The sequence below is a fragment of the Taeniopygia guttata genome, chromosome 19 (assembly GCF_048771995.1).
Source record: "Taeniopygia guttata chromosome 19, bTaeGut7.mat, whole genome shotgun sequence".
NCBI lineage: Eukaryota > Metazoa > Chordata > Aves > Passeriformes > Estrildidae > Taeniopygia > Taeniopygia guttata.
In genome coordinates this window covers 3,293,314-3,316,894 of record NC_133044.1, presented here as the reverse complement: position 1 = coordinate 3,316,894, position 23,581 = coordinate 3,293,314, and the positions used below count along the sequence as shown (strand labels likewise).

The window sequence follows — 23,581 nt, the reverse complement described above, 5'->3', positions numbered from 1 at the left end:
TAAAGCAGCGCAGGTCAGCCGGGGAAGGGGCGGATTGTCACTGTCACAGTGGAGGGAGAGTGGCCGGGCAGCGCTGAGGGCAGGGAAGCACCTTCAGCCTGAGGGCGAAGTCCAGGTCGCGCTCGCAGTGCGGCACCGGGAGCCGTGTGGGGCTCGGGCGGCACCGGGGGCCGTGTGGGGCTCGGCTTGGTGGGTGTTGTTCCGCCTGTCTGTGCCGTCAGGGTGACAGCCATCCCCTGATGGCCGCGGCGGGGCCCACCTGTGTGCTGGGCATTGACCTGGGCACGACGTCGGTGAAGGCAGCGCTGGTGACAGGGACAGAGCGAGGGCTGGCGCTGGCACACAGCTGCTCCAGGGAGACGCAGGCACACAGCGATAGCCCGGGAGCTGCACCGCAGGTAAGGGCTGCCAGGGAGTGCCGAGGGAAATTGCAGGACACCGGCCTTGCCTTGCAGTGGTTGGGTTGTTTGGTACATTGGGCAGGGTGCAGTGGCTCTCATGGATTTTTTTTGGTGCCTAGATTGGCAGTATGTGTCTGGATATCAAAAAGCAGAATTAAAACATGCCCTGCTCACCCTTCAAGGAAGTTAAGCAGAGCTGCTCGACTTAAGAAGGACCTAGGTTTTGAAAAATGGCCTAAGATGCTCTGAAACTATTCTCCCATGAGCCACCACCTTATTTTTGACACTCCCAGTCAGGAAACAGCTACCACTTGCCAACTGGAAGGGCATTTTTTTTTTTTTGCACTTCATGGTGAGGTGGAATCATAACTGGAAACTCCCCATGGAAATAACCAGGAACAGATACTCCTGTTAAAGATCTTTACATCCATTGTGTTGGTCAATATAAAAAAAGATTAATCAAAATAATAAAAAATGTGCACCGTTTCTGATACCAAGGATACCAAACAGGCCAACCCTCCTCATGCCAATTTATGCAGCCTGAAGTACCTATGCACAAAGTTCACATTTATTTGTAGACTCTGTTGCAATAGTTCTGTAATCTTCATACTGGTCTGTCACAAAGTAACCTGAACCTTTGAAAGTGTGAAAGCTTCTCCTGGGGAACAGTTAGATCAGTTTGCTGGGTGGTTCTAGGAATAGAACATCCAGAAATGAAGTATCAGCATCATCAAAATCATCACTGAGTAAACAGGGAGAAGCTTTAGGAAGAGGCAGGGGAGACTGCACACCTGTCAGAACACATAGATAATTCTCTTTGTGAGGAAAATAAAGAGCAGTAGATAAGGTGAATTAATGAAAGCTTATAGTCAGTGGTCATGGACTTTTTTTTTAAGTTATGGTTGAGTGTGGTTATTTAGGAAATTAAAAATTATTTGGCCTTCAGTTTAAGAGGCTCAACTTGCTAGTATTGATTTTAAGTTTTTGTGGGGTTTTTTTTCAATTTCTCTTTTCGTGTTAGAGTTTAGTAGTGAATATTACTCTAATAAATGCTATTAAACTAAATGAATTCTGTGCTTCACTTCTGACTAAAGCAGCCTAGTTTAATAAACACACTGAGTGAATCCTAATGGCTTCATGCTCAGGATAATGCTTTGTGATTGCAGGGAATGGAGCAGGATGTCCAGAAAATCATAAGAGCACTGAATGAATGCCTTGCTGCTCTGCCTCGGCAGCAGCTTCAGCAAGTCACCCACATTGGTATTTCTGGACAAATGCATGGGGTTGTGTTTTGGAAAAGTGATAAAGGTAACATTCATTCTTTAACATTCCTGCTCAGAGTATTATGATGCAGAAAATTAAGTTGTAACAGGGAAGTAATTCTGTGATTAAACTGCTGCATCACCTTGGTCTTCTCTGAAACAGAATTAACAGAAGATCTCTTATGGGAATTTTCCTTTTTTTTTTTTTTTTTTTTTTTTTTACTGAAATTTCAGCTACTCACTATAGTTAATGATAAAGGATTTAGCCTAATGACATCCCTGCAGATTCAGCAGAATTATTAATATAAAGGAGGAATAGCATATTTGTGCCTTGTTAATTGTTTCTCCATCACATGCTATCTGCTGCCCTTTGAAGGAACTTCTGCATCACGTGGACAACTTGCAAGGGGATTTTATTCACTTCATAAAACCCTTACCTAGATGCTGTCCAGCATCTCAATAACTCTGTTTTTTTCCCCAAAATCCCAAGACTTTTTTTTTTTCCTAGCAAGTCATGCATAGATGTCATGCTGCATTCATTTTGGTGCTTATGCTTCTGTTATTAGGAGCTGAGAAAGGACTGTGGTCAGGATTGTGGATGCTCAACTGCTTGCCAAGATCTCAGAAACAAGTCAGCTGCAGTGAGGTAGTCATGTGGGACTTGGTTGTGCAAACACCCAGATAATCCTTGTGATAGTGAGGATATTTGAAGAATCCAGGCCTTAGATTGCCAGCCCTGTGAGATAGGGATGGATTATCTTCTTGGCTAATGCTTTATAGACCTCCTGAAGTCTAAGGCTTCCAGAATGTGGGTCCATGTTTTCTTTCACTTAACCCTGTAATGTGCTCATCTGGACAATTGTACAAGCTTTATTATAGCAGGAGTTATGCAGATGAAATAAAGATGTATTGTAAACCACAGAGCAGATTTCCCCAAAGTGCTGGTCACTGCCTGTCAGAAGTTATCAGGGTCTTAATTGCTTGAAGAGGCACTGTAGTATTCATTACTGGCTGTAATTCTACATTAAATACTAAAAATGATTAGAAAGAAAGAAATCCAAAGGCTGGATGGACTGGAGGAGCTGTTGTTGCTTTCCAGCTGTCCCAGGAGCTGCATAACAAAGCCTTGTGTATTCGTAGGCACAGATTCTTATGTCATAGTGGTAAATATTTTATGTTCTAAAGCCACATGCCACTTTAGTTTCATTTCTATCAAGTGAAAGAGGGTGTTTGCTCTCATTTGTTTTGAGTGGACTAAGTGGATCCAGGACCTTTGGGATACAAATAAAAATTTTAACAGTGTCCTTTAGGGTTAGATTTTATGACTAATAATATTTCTTATAATCCATTTAAAACGAGAAAAGCAAGCCAATTAGAAATTCCGTTCAAACAGATTTGATAGAACAGGGAATTGAGGAAACAGGAAAAAGCATGTGTTTTATTTTGCACGTTTCTCATGGCACCTCCCAGCCTTCAGGGCTGTTTTTTACTGTGTAACTGTGACTTCCAAGCCGTGTATCCAACCCAAGAATTACATTTTTTTTGCCGTACTTGTAGGAGTCAGGAAGTTGAGTATCTTCTCTTGGCTTTCTGCTCCCTGGCCAAAACCCAAGAGTTTGCCTCAGTTGCAGAGTGAGTGACCTGTCCTGTCCCTGCCCTGTGTCCAGGGATGGCCTGGGAGAGGTCAGAGCTGTGCCCTGGAATGTGCAGGCAAACAGTGCTTGAGCCCAGCCTCTCCTCTTCAATGAAAGAATGTGAAGGTTTCCTCAAAGGTGTGGTGTTCTCTGCTCAAAAGGAACGTGCTGGGCTGGGAACTGAATTAAACTCTGAATTAAACCCTGTCCTACCTTTGGTGAAGCTTTGTTGTGTAGTACATGAGGATTTTACTCTTAAGCACTTTGCAGTGCACTGCTTAATACTCACAGATCCAGGTTTCTTGTTGCTTGGGCTCCAAAGGTGATCCAGGTTTGTGCTGTCCATCCTGAGCAGTTCATTACTGAGGCAGCATTCTCCAGGTGGTGATGTGGCACATCCCAGCTGAGGTTTATATGTGAGACCTGCCATGCCAGCTCCTTACCTCCCATAGCAGACTGTGGCTGGTTTATATTTTCATGGTTTTTTGGAGGCTTATGTGTTATTTAAGTTGTATCTTTAATATCTCTCTTCAAGAGAAGGAAGGCTTTAAATACCATTCTCTGTGTTCTAAAGGATAATTTGCATTATGATGTTGTCTAGGGCTAGAAATGAAGACTAATTTGGTTACAGTCTCTACTGGCTCTGTTTCTGATATATTTAACAAATCATCAGGTGTGTCCAGAGATGAGGAATGCCAGACAGGCTGTGCCTCAAGTAGTCACTGGATGTCTTGGATTCTGTTTTGATTTCAGGCTGCAAGTGGTCAGAGAGTGGCACAGGCCCTGCCTTTGAGCCAGACAAGGTCAGCCACCTGGTCACCTGGCAGGATGGCCGCTGCAGCCCCACCTTCCTCACTTCCCTTCCTCTGCCTCAGTCACATGTGAGCCTGGCTACAGGATTTGGATGTGCCACAGTCTTCTGGTATTCAAAGAACAGGTACATTGCTGCTCCAAAGGCTGTATCTCATCTTGAATTTATGTGACAATTAGTATTCTTGTAGCACGTTAATGCTGCTACAGGCCGAGGGCTGTGCTTCTCTGTAATCATAATCTTAATTAAGTAGTCAAAGAATATTTAAAATGGCAGTATTTAATATAAACTATATGCAATTAAGCATGCAAGAGTCTCTGATCTTGTAAAAATACTACAGATCACTAATAAAAGGATAAGCTTTTGACCATATAGGAAGAGAAGCTTTAAAAATCATAGAATAATTCTAGTCTGTACTATGGCTCAGAGGAGCTTTGCTAGTGCAGTTTGAGCACTGTCATTTTGCCTTGTGCTGCTTTGTGGAAAGTACAGACATGCCTAAAACAGTAACAGAGTTGCTTGGTCTGGTTGCTGCCAGATGCCAAAACAGAGTCTCTAAATTAATTTCAGTTCCTTCCTTCCTCAGACACCGAGGTAGATTCTCATGGGGTGACACAAATGCTCTGCTTTGTTGTGCTGTGTTTGCAGAAGATACAATTTTTCACTTACGATTTGGCATCAGAGAGATTTGCTCTTCATTTTAATCTTTCTCAAAGAGCCAGGCTCTTTCTCTGCAATGAGTTCAGGTTCAATTAGATCTTGTTTTTTTCCACTGTGTGTCCAGCAGATATATGGAGCATGGTGTGATCTTTAGAGCTGCATAAATCACGAGTCCAGCTGCTTTGTTTTACTTCACATTTGTTTCATTTTCGTTTATGTAATTTGTGAATCCCAGAGCAAGTGGGAATTTACCTATTTTTCAGTAATGCTGCAGGATCAACAAAGTGCTGTTTTATTTCACATAAACAATTACTACTTTCCTGGTAATTTTTTCAATGCTGTGCTTTTGAACCTAGACAACCCATTCCTTAAAGCTGCCCTCTCTCCATCTTCCATCTGCGGATAAGTATTGCTGCAGCTTGGATAACAAATTCCATTTAGAAAAACAAAACCAATAAAATTCAGGTTGATCACTGAAGTGGCTGTTTGATATTTAAATTGACCCACATGTCTGAAGTTCCCCCTAACAATGAAAGTTGTCTTCTCTCACTGCCTTAAAGCAAAAACCCCTCTTTTTTTTTTTTTTTTTTTTTTGTTTGTTTTTTTTTTTTTGTTTGTTTTTCAAACATCTTGTTTAAAAGTCCAGATTTTCTGAAGGCTTATGATGCAGCTGGCACCATCCAGGACTACGTGGTTGCCATGTTGTGTGACCTGAAGAAGCCACTCATGTCTGTCCAGAATGCTTCCAGCTGGGGATATTTTAACTGCAGAAACAAGAGCTGGAATACTGACATGTAAGTGCTAAGGCCATTCAGTGGGGTTTGTGCACTGCCTGTGTCAGGCAGTGTGAGCACCTCTTTGGGCCCTGACTGTTGATGTGCTACAGATAAAAAGGGATTGAAATTTACTCCTGATCAATTGTGGCCTGTACTGTAGAGTTATTGAGAGTTTGCTCTGTTTAATCTGATAAAATCTGGCCCAGTATTTTAAAAAATACTTACAAACATTAGAGCTGAGAGACTTATCAGGGATTCCAAGCTGTTCTCTCCCTTTCTGTGGTGGGGTGGGATGGACAAGTGCAGCCACAGTGCTACCTGTGCCATGGTAATGTTATCACTCTCTAGTTCTCTGAGCTGAGCTTCATAACTTCTAAAGACTTACTTGTGATAATACTTAAGAGCTATTAAGCTACAGGAAATCTTAGAAAGAATCAGTTGATTTATTTACTTACTTATTTTAATGATTTGCTCTTTCAGGGCTGATTGCTAAGGCCTTATATATTTCAGGGCTTAGGTTAGGCGAGGACTCCAAGGTGAAAGACCTCATCAAGGTATGAAAGAGTGACAGAAATTTGCATTTTGCTGACTGAACTGAACTGTTGCTAATGTGGTGGTGTTGCTGTAGCACCTGCAGCTGATTGTGTAAGGAGTTTGTTGGACTTAACTCTTTCTGGTTTTGTTGTGAACTACTAATTGCATGACAACTGAAGTTCTTTGACACTTAGCTGCATTTTTTGCTGGTTTTGTGATTTTCCCTTCACCCTGGACCTGGTTGTCCATATCACATCAGTAGGTTAAACTTGATGAACATGCAGTGTATAATCTCAGGTGCTCAGATTGCATAGAAAGGAAAACTCTTTATTCTTCCAGACTGGTTTACCCAGCCCACTGGACTGGAATGCTGCCCCTGTGCTAGACAAAGCTTTCTAAACTGGTGAAAGCATCCATAAATCCAGCAGCCACAAATGTGTGGCCAGGTTGATCTGTGACTTCAAAGAGTTTTTTGTAGTAATGCCACACATTCTCAAACTGCTTTATTCCAATAATGTTGTTCTGCTTCCAGATTGAAAAAGTCCAGCTTTCCTGTCCACTTGCTTCCAGATGTGGGAGACCCTGGCAGTATTGCAGGCAGGACAACCTGTGCATGGCATGGAATACCCAAAGGAGCAGAAGTGGGAATTGCTCTGGGAGATTTCCAGTGCTCTGTTTATTCCTGTCTGACTGAGAGAACTGATGCAGGTATGGTCATTTTGGTATCTAATTTGTTTTTCTCATTGTTCTCCTTCGAGGTAGCTTAGTAAAACACTGATTTTTTTTTTTTTTTTTTGGTGCATGTTTTAGTTCTTAATATCAGCACCTCTGCTCAGCTGACCATCTCAATGCCCCTGGGCTTCCAGCCTCCAGAAGCACCAGATCCTTCCTCAGCTGTCACTTATTTTCCCTACTTCAGTGGTGACTATTTGGCAGTGGCAGCATCACTCAATGGAGGGAATGTGCTTGCAACTTTTGTGGGAATGGTGGCGCAGTGGGCACAAGAGCTGGGTAAGTCATTTCAAGGAGAGTTGAAGCACAAAACTGAGGCTGATCATCAAGGTAAAAGGAAGCTGAATCAAAGGGACAAGCCTAGAACTGTTCCATCATGCCATAAAGGGAACAAGGATGTAATTCTTGGGTCATGCTTCCCAGATCTCTGGAATTTCCTGCTGAAGCTTTTGAACATGCTGGAACATTCATGCTTGGACTCCACATTCATATTCCCTCTAGGCCTTCTTTAGTTTCAAGTACAGAGTTATTTTGTGCAAGTTGATTTTCAAAAGGCAAGGTTGGCAGATTTGAGGACAGCAGCCTGTAATTCTGTGTGACTGCAGTCTAAAGGAGTCCTTTTGGTGCAATATTTTGCAGCACTAATGGATTTTAAGGCTCAAACTCTTGGACTATCTTTTAAGTGCTTTATGCATGGCATTGACAGGTTTTTTAATAATCTCTTGGGTTTTGCACTACAGAAATCAGCTCTGAAATTGTTCTTTCAGTAAGAGCTCAAGGTGAATTTTGCATTCCACTGAAGCTGAGCCCTGCTGTCAGTCCCTGTTCCACAAATCAGAACAGACAATGAGGAGTAGCTGTTACTGTCAGGAAAGGCAGTTGCTGTAATCAGAAAACGTTTCTGCTATTGCACGTTCTGGATACAGTTGGATGGGAGAATTATGGTTCAAAATCTTGGACACACAATTACCTTTGGGGGAAAGAAAAAGATAGCCAATAATTTGCTGAACAGGTGCATCAGTGTCTATTGTGAGTGTCCACATGTGAGATACACCAGACTCTTTCACATTGGTAACAAGATATTTCCCATCCGCAGGATTTCAGGTTCAGGAATCTGCCATCTACCCAAGGATAATCCAAGCAGCCTTGGCCCAAAAGCACAGCAAGCTCTCAGTCCACCCAACCATATTTGGAGAGAGACACCTTCCTGAGCTGCTGGCATCAGTGAGCAGCATTGGTGCCTCTGAGCTGTCCCTGGGCCATGTCACCAGAGCCCTGTGCCGTGGCCTCGTGGAGAACCTGTGCTCCATGTTACCTGTGCAACACCTGGAGGAGCTGGGGGTCAGGAGGGTCCTGGGCAGTGGCAGTGCCCTTGCCAGGAACGAGGTGCTGAGGCAGGAAGTGGAGAGGATTTTTCCATTCCCTGTGGTTTACGGGAAGGATGTGGATGCTGCTGTGGGGGCAGCTATGGTGATGTTCCATAGTAAATAAAGTCATTATCTGGAATGGCCTGAGATGCAGCTTCTGTTTTTTTTCCTGACTCTACAGTGGGTTTTTTTTTACTTTATTCCACAAGCACTCTCGCTCGTTACGGTGGGACAAAACCCCTGCATTTAATGTCTGCTTCTCCTGGGTCTGCACATTTTGTTGCTCTGTCATTCCCATTTGTGAAATGAGAAGTAATTATCACATTAAATTTATCTGAGTGGCTGGGAAAGATCCATTAACTTTCTGCATAAAAAGACACTTCTTGCAAGGCTCATTTTCCTGGTAGGAAATATGTTGGAAAGGATTGGGAGAAATGAGCTGCTGTCTGTAACTTGTTCTGATGCTTTTGTGCACTCCCTTAAAATTTCCAAGTTTTATCCCCTATCCTATGCTCTTAAAAATGCTTTCTTCTCCTAGTCTTTATTTTATTTTTTATTAAAACATATAAATGTTTTAATGATAAAACAGTTATACTTTTCTGTCTACTTGTATGTTTATTTTGCTCAAATGACATTGGGAAACAAGTAAGATGTTTCATGTTACCTGCATACAGTTTCATTCCTAGGAAGTACATCTTTCCACTGGAATATGGACATGGAATCCTCTCTTGCTCATTAGCAACATCAGAATTGACATTTTTATGGTGAGAAACTGTGCTGAGTTCTGAGATCTTAATTACAGAGGTGGCTTCATTTCCATTTGTGTCATGCTTTGGGAACTGTTGGCATGTTACAGAGAAAATGTAGACTAAAGGTGTTGGAAAAAGACTGAATTCGTTATGTGTTGTTTTCCCTCTTGCATTATTATAAATATATTTTTATCAGCAAATCTGATTTCATTTTTATTGAATAACAGACAAGAGCTGATGATGCTGTTGCATCAAAAGCCTTTGCAGAATTTTGGATGCTGCTGAGGACCTGCTTATTGGTAATCTATATTTATGCATTAATAAAGAGCCTTGTTGCTTTGAGTACCACAGATCTAAGGAGTATAATTAGTTTGCTATTAAATAGGTAAATACATAATTCTTTTATATGTTCATGGATAGATGGCAAGACTAGAGAGACAGCCACCTTTTACAAAACAAAAGACAGATAATCTCAGGAAGTTGGGGGGTTGCTCCCAGCCTATCAGCCTCTGGAAAACCTGTTTCTGTAGACTAGTTTCTGTCAAAAATATCTTATGTAAATTATATATTTAGCAATATATGACACAGCTCTGAACTTTTGAGGGTGTTGGATCCATCCAGGATTAGATAAGTTGGGTTTTTTTTCCTCATAACATTAATATTTAGAGGCTGTTACATATCTGTATATATAATTTAAGTAAAACATAGGAGAAACATGAAACAATAAAAAGGCTTTAGGATTTAATGGTTCTTCTTCAATTCTGTTCTGAATCAGCTTATTGTTGAAATATTTATCTTTAAATCAACCACCCAAGAAAGGTGTCCAGAAAGGTGATTGTGGCATATTTTACAAAGTTTTGTAAATTGAATTGAAATTCAAGAATTGAAACAGTGACCCCCAGAAACAATTGCTGTCTGGTGGTTTGGGTACTGGTTTTTTTTTTTTTTTTGCAAACTTGAGTGTATTGTTAAGAGGAAATCTGGAGAAGAATATCCATTACTAAATGCAATTAAAGGGGAGGGAAAAACAACGGCAACTTACTGCAATTCTTGTAAAGAGCTTTGCTAAACCTCTGGGAATAGAAGCCACTGATGCTTCTGTTTCCAGAATTGTTCTTAATTATCTTATTGCTGTATTCTCTGTTTTTCCAGTGAACTTCCCTTGGTTCTAAAAATCATCACATTTTGCGACAAATGAAGTGGAGAAGCAAACTCTGAGGGCTTTGCAGTCCAGGCACCTTGGAGGAGGAATATCTGGCACCAAATTCGTGTAGATCAGTGGGCGTTTACTGAGACTGGACTATTTTTCAGAAGACAGGACTTTTGTCAATATATGTAAGTGCTGCATGTATATTTGAATAGCATGGCTGGTTATTTTAAAACCGTTATTTGTGATGTGGCAAGGCATTCTATCAAAAATATTTCCTTGTTCGTTGTATCAAACTTCTGTGGGTTTCAAAGAGGTCAAGTATGTTGTGCATTTTTTAAACTAGATAATGCTTATTGTTTTTTTTTTTTTAAATCCTTCCACAGATTTGTGAAGGTTCTTTCCCTTGCAAATTCATACTCATGAGGAAATGCAGCTTTGTCTTCATTATCAAATATATTACCAGGGTTTAAAAAGGAAAGCATGTATAAAGTAGGTTCAAGCAATTGCCAGGGAGACAGGATTGAGCTAATTTTGCACATTTGTATTTATTTTGTGGAAGATAATTGATTGTGTGTTTTGTAGCCACTCACTGATGCTTTTGGCTCAATCTACATGAGTTTAAATAGACAAAAAATTAAAATTATACATGACTATATTCCCACTGTATTTTTTCTACATTTTATAGAACTGTTTTTATTCCTTTTTCACTGTAGTAATAGTTCTTCTATAATTTCAATATCTTGTCCCCAAATAGAAATATTTTTATTTCTTATTTATAGGACAATTAAGTTAATAAGATATTATGTTATTCTTTCAGGGTGATTCTAAGGAGACAAAGAACTTGAAAGGTGAGCAAGTTAAATTGCAGTCATTAGTATTTTATCTTTGCTATTCTGGTTTGCTTCCAATAACCCTAAAGATGCAAGTTTGCAAATTGATTTTTCTTTACGTGTATATTTTACAAAATTACAGAAAATGCAAATGATAATTTTCCTGTCCCGCTTTCACAGAAAAATATAAGTGACCCATGATGTAACTATTAATTATTCCCACAGAACTGAAAATCTAGCTTTAATGCAGGTTTGCACACAACCCTCAGAATGTTTGTCTTGTGAAGAGAAACAAGAAACAACCTTGAAGTGTGTTCACAATGTTGTTTTTCACACTGACTATACAGAGAAAATTAGTGACCACTCTAATGTGGTTTATAATTTGAGGCTTTTAAAAGATTTAGTGACATTCCTGTGCTCAAAGCTGTAGGATTTCCGAGCAATGTAGAGTTTCAGAGCATGTCTCTAAGCCAGCTGTGCAGCAGTTCAGATGTGATGTGTTCCTGTCTCCACTGCTGGAATTCCAGGATATTTTGCATTCAGTGGCATGAAGATAATATTTGTCTGATTAAAACAGGTTGATAAGAAACCAAACAAAAAAAGGCAACCTGTGCTACCTTCAGCAGAGTGTTTTATCTGTGAGGGTGGGGAGGCCCTGGCACAGGGTGCCCAGAGAAGCTGTGGCTGCCCCATCCCTGGAAGCGTCTAAGGCCAGGTTGGCCAGGGCTTGGAGCAACCTGGGATAGTGGGAGGTGTCCCTGGCCATGGCAGAGGGGTGGAATGAGATGAGTTTTAAGGTTTCTTCCCACCTAAAGCATTCTCTGATTGTGTTATTTGTTGCTTGTGTCGGGTTCTGTGTGCTTGTGAATTAGACAAGATCAGCCATGTGGTTGTTCTTATCTGTGGTAACCTCTCCTCTCTGTTTTTGTGCCTCATGGCTGAGGTGACACTCATGTCTCAAGGATCACACACTCCACTTTCCATCAGGCACTGCCATACTCTGGCAAAGCCCTTAAGGATCATTTTCCTGGGTGCAGGAAGCCCTCTCTGCTCAGCATCCCAGAGATCAGGTTCTGGCACAAGCAGGGCTTTTTCACATCCCTGATAGAATCATGAGAATGGTTTGGCATAAACCAGTCAGAAAGTAGAGAAGAGAAGCAGAGATTTTTGGGGTTTGAGGTTGTTCAGGCTTTAGCAGTGACTGGAGGATGAGGCAGTGGTTTTAAGCAGAGGTAGCTGAGGCTCAGCTCTGCAGTGAAATGAACAGGAAGCTCTGGGATGCTCTGGTTTGCTTTCTCCATTCTGGAACGGGTAAGGGAAGTGGGAACAGGAACAAAAGGAATAAAGACCCTATTAAACTGTTCTGGCTGTGGGCACAGTGAGAATGTGTCCATCTGCCTCATTTCTGGGATGAGAGCAACCAATCCACTCCCTGCTCCTTCTGGAAAACATTCCTAGGCTAAAGGGACTCATGGCCTTGTAAGTGCTGACTTGTGTTTGTGTCCTTCCAACCAACAGGCCGCTGGCTCATCATGTCCTCCATTCTTGGGAAGATGAAGAAGTTTGGCAGTTTTGACATGGAGGAGTCTGAAGTGACAGATGAACACACGGATGGGGAGGACTCTGTCCAGGAAACCTCTGACAACCCCCAGGGCCCACTCAGCTCCAGGGTGCAGCCTCCCAAAAGCAACATTTTTGCAAGACGGGGCCGCTTTGTGATGGGGGACAGTGACAAGGACATGGCTCCCATGGACTCCTTCTGCCAGATGGATCACCTGATGGCACCATCTGCCATCAAATTCCATGTGAATTTGGAGAGGGGCAAGCTTCACAAGTAAGTTTGCCTGGTGAGATTTGGTTGTAATGAGTAGTTTGACAACTGCAGGTCATGGTTCTTAGAGCAGCATTTGATTTCTCCACTTGAGTATGACCATTTTTTCAGTTTCAGTGTTTTCTATGCCAAATTAAGGAGTGTTTCCACTGAAAGTGGCAAGTATTGTTGTCTCTTGGCATCTCTAAAAATCTCTATCTCCATGGATATTATGCCCAAAATTGGCAGTAGGCCTCAGTTCACTTGCTTGAGGCTGCTCAGTGAATGGACATAGTTCAGGGTGAGAACAAGGGATTGCCTGGCTTCAGGCTTGCAGTTACACTGCCAAGCTTCAATGCCTCTTTGATCACTTGTTGTCAGCTTTTCAGCAACAGAATTGTAATTTTAATAGGAGAGTTGCTTGCACACTTTGTTCTTTTAGTCTTTGCAGATGTACCTATTCTAATCTGCAGCGTTTACTACTTCACCTGAGCAAATGAAGAACAGTGTTCTGGTAGTTGATCTGACTTTAGGTAACTGACATTTCCCCTTATTAGGCTCCTATCTACAGATTCCATCACAGGCTGCTCAGAAAAAGCTTTCAGATTTTATGACCGCAGAAGGATCTTTGATGCTGTAGCCCAAGGCAACACAAAGGACCTCAGTGACCTACTACTCTACCTTAATAGAACCTTCAAGCATCTCACAGATGAGGAGTTCAAAGGTACCCTGTAGTGTCACATACCTTGAGTTGCCTTCTTCTTCCTCCAGTAGTGCTCTTGAGATGAAAATAAAAAAAGATGATTATGTTACATGTCTGCAGGAGATCCTTTAATAGCCCTATTGATTTGCCAACCCATTGATTGGAAGGTTACAGGAGCTGAAATTTTCTGTGAAACACTAAATGAGGTTTCTTGTCTTTTGAAAAGAACCTCATTAATTCCTGCTTGTCTGGGTATAGATGGTGGGTTTGTAATGACTTCTATATACCTGCAATCTTTTGTTTTATAGAGCCTGAAACTGGCAAGACCTGTTTACTGAAAGCCATGCTGAATCTGCATGATGGGAAAAACGATACCATTCCCTTGCTGCTGGATATTGCAAGGAAAACTGGAACTCTGAAAGAGTTTGTTAATGCAGAATATACTGACAACTACTACAAGGGTAAGAGGAAACAGCTGCTGCAGTGAATGCTTAGGGTGCTCAGACTGAAATGGGGTCAGGCAGGGTTCTCAGAGTCCTGTGCATGAGGCCTTATGCACCCCAAAGTTCTGGTGGGTGATTGCCAGTCTGTGGATTTGTGCAGGGACTGTGCCTTGTTAGGTGCAATATTCTGCCATTTTTGATATACAGTGATTTAATGACTTGTGTTTACTGTTTGTGTGGGTTCTTTTCCAGTGTAGAGCTTTTTAGCCTGCAGAGCTCTCAGTTCCAGCATCTTACATGGAGCTGAGGGAATTGCAGTGCTGAAAGCTCTCAGTCTGTACTAAATGCTGAGGATTTCTCTCTGATGAGTGTCTCTGTAGGCCAGACTGCTCTTCACATTGCCATCGAGAGGAGGAACATGTACCTGGTGAAGCTCCTGGTCCAGAATGGAGCAGATGTTCATGCCAGAGCCTGTGGGGAGTTCTTCAGGAAAATCAAAGGGAAATCTGGATTTTATTTTGGTAGGAGTGAGCACAGTGTGATCGTTATTGATTGAGTTGTCCTAGCAGCATCCCAAATACAAGCTGTTAAATAATCCTGTTTATGTGGGACTGGAGGCCTAGAAGTACCAGATGGGCTGTTCCACCTTTAGGCCAAATATTTCCCATCAATGACTGAGCTTATAAAGAAACACAGTTGGTAGCTGATGGTGTTCAGTGGGAGCCTGGTGTCAGCTTTCCTTTGTTCTCTGAGCACTATATCCTTTGTAACCTGCTCCTGTCCTGGAAGGTTTTTTTTTAAGCATCTGTGTTTCTGTGATGCAGTTAAACTAAAGAAAACCTGTTTTAACAGCTATCACAAGAATTGGTGCTGTTACAGATGGAGAAATTAATATTTTCTCATGGTGAAAGATGAAAACAATGTGATGTTTCTGTTTATGCACCTCCAGTACTGGGCTTTCTGACCACTCCTTCCAATTGCTTGCCACAGGAGAGCTGCCTTTGTCCCTGGCTGCCTGCACCAACCAGCTCTGCATTGTGAAATTCCTCCTGGAGAATCCCTACCAGGCAGCCAACATCACTGCTGAGGACTCCATGGGCAACATGGTCCTGCACACACTGGTGGAGATTGCAGATAACACCAAGGATAACACCAAGTTTGTAACCAAGATGTATAATAACATATTGATCCTTGGTGCCAAAATTAATCCCATCCTCAAGCTGGAAGAACTCACCAACAAGAAAGGGCTGACTCCTTTAACTCTGGCAGCCAAAACAGGGAAGATAGGGGTAGGTGAACAAAGCTGTTTGACTGCCCCATTGCTGTCTCACATTGTAGAGAGAACATGTAAAACATTGATGCAGAATGGATTTTAGGACTTCATTATTGAAGCTTTTTAGTTAAGAGGAACTGATGCTGCAGTTTAACTGCACAGTCCTTAAAGGCTACAAACTGTGAGTGTGTCTGTGCTCAGCTGGTTTATTCACTGGTATGCAAGGCAGCCCCAGAGGAAACAGAAAGTGGGTCTCTGATATCATCTGAACCACTGGAGCTCCTTTATTTCAGATTGGCTGATGTAACTCACCTTCTGGCAGTTCCCATTTAAAGTGACTGCTCAGAGATGTGTAACATCTCTGCTTTTCTCTTGCAGTTTTGAAACAGATAATTCCAAGTTGTAAGAGGTGTTGTTATTTCCCATCTCCCATCACACAGTGAGAAGATAAACTGTGGTTATTTCAGACTGTGATCTCTGCAGTGCTCCAGTGGTTTGGCTTCAGCTCAGTTGAACTAGGGAGAATTTACCCTTCCTGTGTTGTGGAGAGGCTGAGGAATGAGGAGTCCATTAGCACTGAAATGTTGGTTGTATTGTTCTTTTGCAATTAGATTTTCGCTTACATCCTCAGACGGGAGATCAAAGACCCTGAGTGCAGACACTTGTCCAGAAAGTTCACTGAATGGGCCTATGGACCTGTCCACTCCTCTCTTTATGACCTGTCCTGTATAGACACCTGTGAGAAAAACTCAGTGCTTGAGATCCTTGCCTACAGCAGTGAGACACCAGTGAGTACTGCACCTCCTTGGCTGGGGAGAGCTTCATGTTCCACACAGAGCATCTTTTCCCTCGTTTCCATGAAACAGTGACCTCCCACCCTGAGCTTAAGGGAGCTAGAGAGGTCATTTGCTGAACATTTATAGAATATGGTTTTTTTCAAAGTCTATTATATTCTGGTCCTAGCAAAATTCTCCTTTTGCTCTTGCACAGAACCGTCACGAGATGCTGCTGGTGGAGCCCCTTAACAGGCTGCTGCAAGACAAGTGGGACCGCTTTGTCAAGCACTTGTTTTACTTCAACTTCTTTGTCTACACCATGCACATCACCATCCTCACTGCAGCTGCTTACTACAGACCTGTACAGAAGAATGAAAAGGTACATTACTCCTGTCAAGTGTCAGGGGAACCACCCACTGCATGATACCCCAGTCTGAATGTGTGCCCTTAGCATCCAAATTTTCCCCTTTCCTAAAGGCAGGAGAGAGATTTGACCCTGGTTGCTTCCCAGCCTTGCCCCCTTGCTGCAGCTCATTGAGAAACTTAACCACTCCCTGTTCCCCCAGAAATGGAGTTGGCTTCCAGCTGCTGGCCAGGCCAGGTATTTCTATCTCCAGTTCTGCTGAACATAGTTATTTTTCTGTCTTCTACAGCCTCCCTTCACCTTTGGTTACAGCACTGGGGAATATTTTCGAGTAACTGGAGAGATCCTGAGTGTACTGGGAGGCCTTTATTTTTTTTTCAGAGGGGTAAGATATTTGAAAATTCTCCTTTTGCTGTTTGGGTAGGTGTAGGAGAAAATCAAACAAGCTTTTCCTATTCATGAGCATTGGCTGCTTAGATAATCCATGTTTTAGTCAAGAGGTGCAAATGATCTTCCTTGACCTGATGTTACTGGAAGGGTCCTCCCTATCTCTTGCACCAGTGTTGGTTTTGAGCTGTTCTTGTGAGGTGTTTTATGAGTACCATCTCCCTGATACAGGGGTGAGTGGTTAGTTAATTAATTCACAGGAGATATTAATATTTCCTTGATGCAAACCTGGTCTTTGTTCCCTTTTCAGATCCAGTATTTTGTGCAGAGGCGCCCATCACTCAGGACACTGATAGTGGATGGCTACAGTGAGGTTCTTTTGTAAGCTCCAATATCTTTGATTGCATCTCAGTGTGGGGAATCTGTAGTTGAGGCTAAAGCCACCTGTTATAGGAGCTTTACTATAATTCCCTGGCTCTTTACAGCAGAGTTGCCAGTGGATATTGTTGAACAAATGGGTCTGGATCAGTGACCTTCTGTGGAGGTAAAGCAAATTAAGTGTCTCAATGTTCAGTGTGTCATGCAGGAGTTAGGAATAGATTTCCAAGTGGGATTTACATGTTGTTTATGCAGAAATCCTCTCATTGCTGAGGGAGCTTTGCCTCTCCAAGGCCCTTTCTCTTCCCAGCTGGACAATCCCTTGTTCTGCTCTGTTCCCAGCACCTGTGGCCAGCCCAGCGCTCTGCATTCACACCACTCTTGTCTTCCAGCTTTGTCCACTCCCTGCTCCTGCTGAGCTCTGTGGTGCTGTACTTCTGTGGCCAGGAGCTCTACGTGGCTTCCATGGTGTTCTCCTTGGCCCTGGGCTGGACCAACATGCTCTACTACACCCGGGGCTTCCAGCAGATGGGGATTTACTCTGTCATGATCGCCAAGGTCAGTGCAGGGTGCGCCTGAGGGGGCAGCAGAGCCTCAGAGCTTTTGCCAACAGCCCCATTTCCAGGCCATGTCTGCCTCTCAGATGACTCTGCTAGCCTTTGTTATTATTTTCTGAGTGAAGTAATAAAATGTAAGTGATGTAAAAAAACCCCCTTGCTCTTCATCCATATGTTTTATAGCAGTCTTGATAGGATGATGATGATGATGATTATTTTTATTACCTGCCATGCTTCAAAATAACTATAATTGGGTAAGTATGGATGCAAGGAAGCTGAGAACAGTGCAGGCTGTTCTGGTGTAAGGTGGCCCAGCTTTCTACCAGCTGGAAATTTCTCCAGGTATAGATAAAATATTTCCAAACAGAGCAGTTAGCTAAGAGGCAGTAGCTGGCTAATAAACCTCTCTGTGATGTAGCCAGCCAGCCCAAGAGGGCAAGAAAGATGCAACTGCCTTTATTGGTTTGTACTCACAAAGAGGAAACTGTTCCCATGTGTATTGTTGCATTTGTGTGCAAATTGTTCCATGGATAAGAGAAAAACAGTTTCTGTATTAAAGTTTATTATCTCAGCTGGATAAGCAACAGTTTAATGCATGAACAGCCAGTTCAGAGCAAATGCATGCTTGAGCCAAAGCAGTATTTTCTACCAGTTTTTGTTGCAGTTTACATTCAAGTTTTAAAATCTTTTCCATTGTTTCCATGTTACAGATGATCCTTAGAGATTTGTGTCGCTTCATGTTTGTCTATCTTGTATTCCTCTTGGGATTTTCTACAGGTAATATTCTACTTGGAGTTACTTTTTTTACCTTAAAGAATATCAGATTTTTTTTTTTAAGTTGCTTAGATTTTTTTTTGTTCTCAACTAAAGACTAACAAATTAACCTAATTTAAAAAACCAAATCTCTTCAGAATAGGCATTATTTGCAGTAATTTAATATAGATTTTCACCTCTGGGTTGTAAAGCTGAATAGAAAACAGAAAACCAGTCATATGTGGAGAAAACTGAGCCAGCAACTGCTAAGAGGGTGTCAGATCTGGGGAATGTTTTATAGGGCAATTTCCCTGGGGTCAGTGTGCTGTGGAGGGAACGTGTGTTATCTCTCTGCTCCTTTTCATTGCTTGCAATGAAGTTACGATCTCAAACTCTGTTCCCATTGTGTGAATGTATTTTCTCTTCTTGCCACAGCTGTGGTGACTTTGATTGAAGATGACAACGAGGGGCAGGACACAAATATCTCTGACTATGCCAGGTGCTGCCAGGTGAAACGAGGCCGCACCTCCTACAACAGCCTCTACTACACCTGCCTGGAGCTCTTCAAGTTCACCATTGGCATGGGGGACCTGGAGTTCACAGAGAATTACAGGTTCAAATCTGTGTTTGTCATCCTGCTGGTGCTCTATGTCATCCTCACCTACATCCTCCTGCTCAACATGCTCATTGCACTGATGGGGGAGACTGTCAACAAAATTGCACAGGAGAGCAAGAGCATCTGGAAACTCCAGGTGTGTTGGTTCTGTGAGGCTGCTGTCCAAAAATAAAGATGTGGGGAAATCATAAAAGATATCAGAAAGAATCCTTAGGAGCTGGCATGTATCTAAATAACAGGTCACTGCTTCTTTCTGATTCACCTGACAGTTCCTAAAAAAAAAGGGTATTAGCTCCTTTTCCATGTATATTTGATGCTTTGCCCTAGCAGACATTCCCAGTGTTCCACAGATGTTCAGAATGTAAGAAAATAAGTAATTTTGTAATTGGCTAAAATTGTTTGGGCTTTGTATGATGGAAAATCCTGATTAGACTATGAAGAGAGAGATTATACAAGGGGAAACCCAATCTTTACCAGAATCAGTTTCTGTTTGAGGTAATAAAGGGAACTGCATAGTTTTATTCACAGGGCAGAAATTCAGCATTTTCAGTGGCATATTAACAAAGGGTGACGCTGCAGAGTTACAGTGTCTGCTCTAAGATGTTGACAATGATAAAAACTCTGGGTTTTTGAAACAAAGACACAATTCAGCACGTGTTTGACTTTGACCAGCAGCCTTTCAGTGCTCTGCTTTCTTTTACCTGGCAGAGAGCCATCACAATCCTGGACATTGAGAACAGCTACTTGAACTGTCTGAGGCACTCCTTCCGCTCTGGGAAGCAAGTCCTGGTGGGGATCACACCTGATGGCCAAGATGATTACAGGTGGTGCTTCAGGTAAAAGCTTGTTTGTGTAGCAAGCCAACAAGCTTTTGTAGACAACTTCAAGTATCTGGTGGTGGGAAGCAGAACTTTCCCCCTGGAGCACTCTGAAGAATAGAGCACTAATAGTGTCTGAAATGGTCAGTTAAATCTTGGTTTTGGGTCAGATCTGAGGCTTGAGAGGTGACATTTTGTGGTAAAACCGATCCTGGGGTTGTCTGGTGAGCCTTAGAATAGATCTTGGGTTTGTTGTTGTCTCCCCAGGGTTGATGAAGTGAACTGGTCCACGTGGAACACTAATCTGGGCATCATCAATGAAGACCCTGGGTACTCTGGGGACCTCAGACGAAATCTCAGTTTCTCCATTAAGCCTGGCAGAGGTGAGGCTTTCAGAGACCCAAATCCTGCACTCTGGTGATAGCAGCAGCATGGATTAACTGATGGAGGGCAGTCAGTGCTGTGCACTTACTGGTAGTGCAGTGATTGAGTTGATGGCATTTTCAACCAGCACAAAATACAAAGGATGAAATGGGCTCATTGCTCACAGTTTGACTCTCTGGAGTAAAAACCAAGGAGCTGTCTTGGAGATCCCAAGCCCCAGAGTCTGGGAGCTCAGCATCCAGCACCAAAGCATTTAACTGTGCAGTCAGTACTTGCCAGCTGAAATATGGAAAACTTGTGGAACAGGATGGGGAAGAAAACCACAAAGTCCTCTTTCCTGTTTCTTTCTTCTTCTTTCAGTAGCTTCTTGTTAAAACTACTTGTATATTTTATTCTGTTTCTGTGGAGGGGGAAAAAAATTAACCATTCCTTTCCTTTTTAGTTTCAGGAAAGAACTGGAAAACATTGGTTCCACTTCTAAAAGATGGAGAGAAGAGGAGAGAAGAGCCTCACAAGCCACCAGAAGAAGTCAAATTAAAACCTGTTTTGGAACCTTATTTTGAGCCAGAAGATTCTGAGGAATTGAAAGAGTCAATTCCAAAGTCAGCCTAATTTTGATTGCCTGTGCTGGTCCTCAAGCAGGACAATAGAGCACTTCATTTACAGGAACAGGGACTTCTGGAAAAAGGTCAGAGGACTTAGGGAATTACCATGTGCAAGGATTTATTTATTACACTAAGTGTGCTACATAAACTATTTGTTGTTTAAGCTCATGTCTTCATGATTATTTTTTAATGCAACCTTCTGTCTGTTTTTAGAGTCTCTTGTATTAAAAATGATTTTTGTGAGCATACACAGGCCCTGATTTTGTGGCTTTGCTGCCTCAAAACCCAACCAACCAAATTATTATGACACTGGAAAAGCACTCATAAAAGAGCAGTAAAAGTCACCAAGGGCCCAGATAGATGTTCCTGTGGGGAAAGTTTCTTGGAAAGCAGATATATAAATGGGGAAATGGAAAGAATAAAAAAATCATTTTCTCATAACACAAGAACAAATACACTCTGAAATTTTAAAGGTTGAATAGTCAAAATCAATGAAATAAATGTTTCTTTTACACTGTCTGAGTAAACTCCAGAAATTCACAGTTATTTTACTGAAGCTAAAAGCTTAACAAGATCCCAAATTTGACATTTATTTAGATAACAGATGAACTTTGCACAAAGTAAGAGATAGTGGTTATAGAGAATATATGTTTCAAAGGTCAGATGTATAACAATGGACAACAATAATAATCTTGAAATTAGAAAGTTTTTGTTCTTGATTTTGACAGCAATAGGGAAAAAATCTGGTGGTGAAAATCCATCTGTCTGGATCTATAAAGAGAATAATGAAAAATATCAGAGGGAAAATAGGCAGATATTCTGAAAATACAGATGGGAGCCTTGGAAGGAGGAATGAATAAGAGGAACTTGGCATCTTCTTGAAAAGTGAGAGGGTGTAGAGGAGCTAAGGACAACAAAATTTGTTTTATTGATAGCTGGCCCCATATTTCACTGCTGGGCCACAGAGCAGCTATGCTGGGCAAGAGAAGGTAGATGATTTTACCTTCTTTCCTTATATCCCTAAAGCACTGGGAGTAAACAGCCTTTAACAGAGTGCACACACAACTCCCTGAGTCAGCCAGGAGTTTAACCAGGGCCTTCAGCTGCTCCTGAGGCTTTACCTGAAGTACAGATAATTTTCATCAGTAAATATAATTTTGCAGCATTTACTAAAATACTGGGACATCCACTGCTTTTAAAGAGAAGCAGTCAATGTGTTTATGCACAGGCTGCCCTGTGAGATGAAATTTTGGGTTGTGTGACATCACTTCTTTTCCTGGAGTCAGGATTTCTCACCGTGGTCCTTTCTCTTGGGGCACTACAGAATATATTTCAAGGAAATCTTCAAACATCCAGCTGCTTTATTTGAAATAGCAGCACCATCTAGAGGACTAATAATTCTTGTTTCTTTGGTTAAAACTCGAGACAAATGTAATTTTATTTTCACAGAGTTTGTAGGGTATAACCAGAGAAAATTGACAAAGGATTTGAAAGAATTACTTGAAGAAAGTCAGAATTTGAACTGGAAATAATCAGAATTCAGTGTCTCTGGTGAACAAGGAAGCCACAGAAGATGTTTAAAGTAGGTGTGTTCAGTTTCATATCTCTAAATCCTTGGTAGCAGTCTCTAGATGCCACTCAAAGCTTCGTTATGCCCCACTCTGAGCATGGCAAGAGACAATCCATGTCTCTCACAGCTGAGTGGGCCAGACAAGCTGAGACAGTGAAATAATTTATTATTCAAACTCCTAAGAATAAACATAGAAAGGAGGTGACCAGAAAATAAATAAATAAATATATATATAACCCCCAGCTCCTAATAACCACAGTGGAACTGGAGCAAAACAAATAGAGGGTGTTGATGTGTTCGCCTCCCATCAGAGGGTGGCAGCTGTAATTAACAATAACTGCAGATGTGTGTGGATGGTGATAGCAGGAAGGGGTGAGCTGGCCTCAGCTTCCCTGGGAGGTGAAAAGGGATCCATGAACACGTGGAAAAACGAAACCACAATCTCAGTATTGACAGCATTTCCATACCTGAGATGCAAATGGTCGAGTCAGCCATGAAAACTGAGCTGCTTTTCAAACTCCAGTAATTCCTAAATTACTGAGAAAAACACACACCCTGCCTGAAAACCTTGGAGCAACACATCCTGCTGTTCACGTGCCCCCTGCCACAGCTGCACTGGAGTGTGAATATCCCCTGTCCTAATTAAACACCAATGTTAATCCCTTCTGAGGCAGCTTTTAGTGGGGTCACTGGTAGGGCCCACAAGAAGGGGTCTACACCAAGGGTGGGGCTGCTGCTCTTCCCCTGGGCCAGCCCCTCTCCCTCTGATGCCACTGCCCTGCTTTGCTGCCTCTGCTCAAATTCATGGCACATAATCAGATTTATTTGCCAAACACCAGCTGTTTCTGTCACTTTTCTGTGGCCTGGATATCAGACTCACTCAAGGATCTTTGCTGGAGCCCTCAACACTCAAAACCTCACAGGGTTTGCTCAGCAGGTGCTGCTGTGCTACAAAACACAGGATCCTGCCAACCCCAGCTTTAAGGGGTAAAGCCACTGCCCTCAGCTTCTGAGGCTTCAAGTTTTCAGAACCACAGTAATAGGAATTTTATGGTGTTTTTGTTCAAAATGTTGTGGTAAATCTTCCAAACTCAAAAAAATTCCACTAAAAATCCCAGGCAAGCTGGGGATCAGGCAGTGTCTTGAGTATTTGAGAGCAGCTTTCAGGCCTCAGAGAAAACCCTGTTGCAGTGAAAGATGCTTCTTGCAAGTCTCCATGTCTGCTCCATTGGGCACAG

At 42.2% G+C, this 23,581-nt stretch overlaps 1 protein-coding gene across 3 annotated transcripts; it reads left to right on the top strand.

Annotated features, from left to right (window-relative positions):
- Nucleotides 1–239: 239 nt before the first annotated feature.
- TRPV1 (transient receptor potential cation channel subfamily V member 1) lies at nucleotides 240–21,021 on the top strand. 3 transcript variants are annotated; one of them, XM_072916860.1, is made up of 19 exons: nucleotides 6,952–7,089; nucleotides 8,852–8,941; nucleotides 10,079–10,261; nucleotides 10,894–10,924; nucleotides 12,425–12,740; nucleotides 13,274–13,440; nucleotides 13,728–13,880; nucleotides 14,243–14,383; nucleotides 14,853–15,151; nucleotides 15,747–15,923; nucleotides 16,126–16,290; nucleotides 16,565–16,660; nucleotides 16,973–17,043; nucleotides 17,433–17,598; nucleotides 18,308–18,374; nucleotides 18,786–19,102; nucleotides 19,675–19,802; nucleotides 20,052–20,167; nucleotides 20,611–21,021. In XM_072916860.1, exons 5-19 carry the CDS (start codon nucleotides 12,439–12,441, stop codon nucleotides 20,778–20,780), a joined length of 2,535 nt encoding a protein of 844 aa, XP_072772961.1. In that variant the 5' UTR covers nucleotides 6,952–7,089; nucleotides 8,852–8,941; nucleotides 10,079–10,261; nucleotides 10,894–10,924; nucleotides 12,425–12,438; the 3' UTR covers nucleotides 20,781–21,021. The 3 variants fall into 3 exon arrangements, with proteins under 3 accessions (XP_030144041.4, XP_072772961.1, XP_072772962.1); XM_072916861.1 differs by lacking the exon at nucleotides 10,894–10,924; XM_030288181.4 differs by lacking the exons at nucleotides 8,852–8,941; nucleotides 10,079–10,261; nucleotides 10,894–10,924; ... (13 more) ...; nucleotides 20,052–20,167; nucleotides 20,611–21,021 and adding exons at nucleotides 240–398; nucleotides 1,568–1,709; nucleotides 4,051–4,234; ... (1 more) ...; nucleotides 6,611–6,786; nucleotides 7,907–8,316 and having other exon boundaries at nucleotides 6,889–7,089.
- Nucleotides 21,022–23,581: the final 2,560 nt, after the last annotated feature.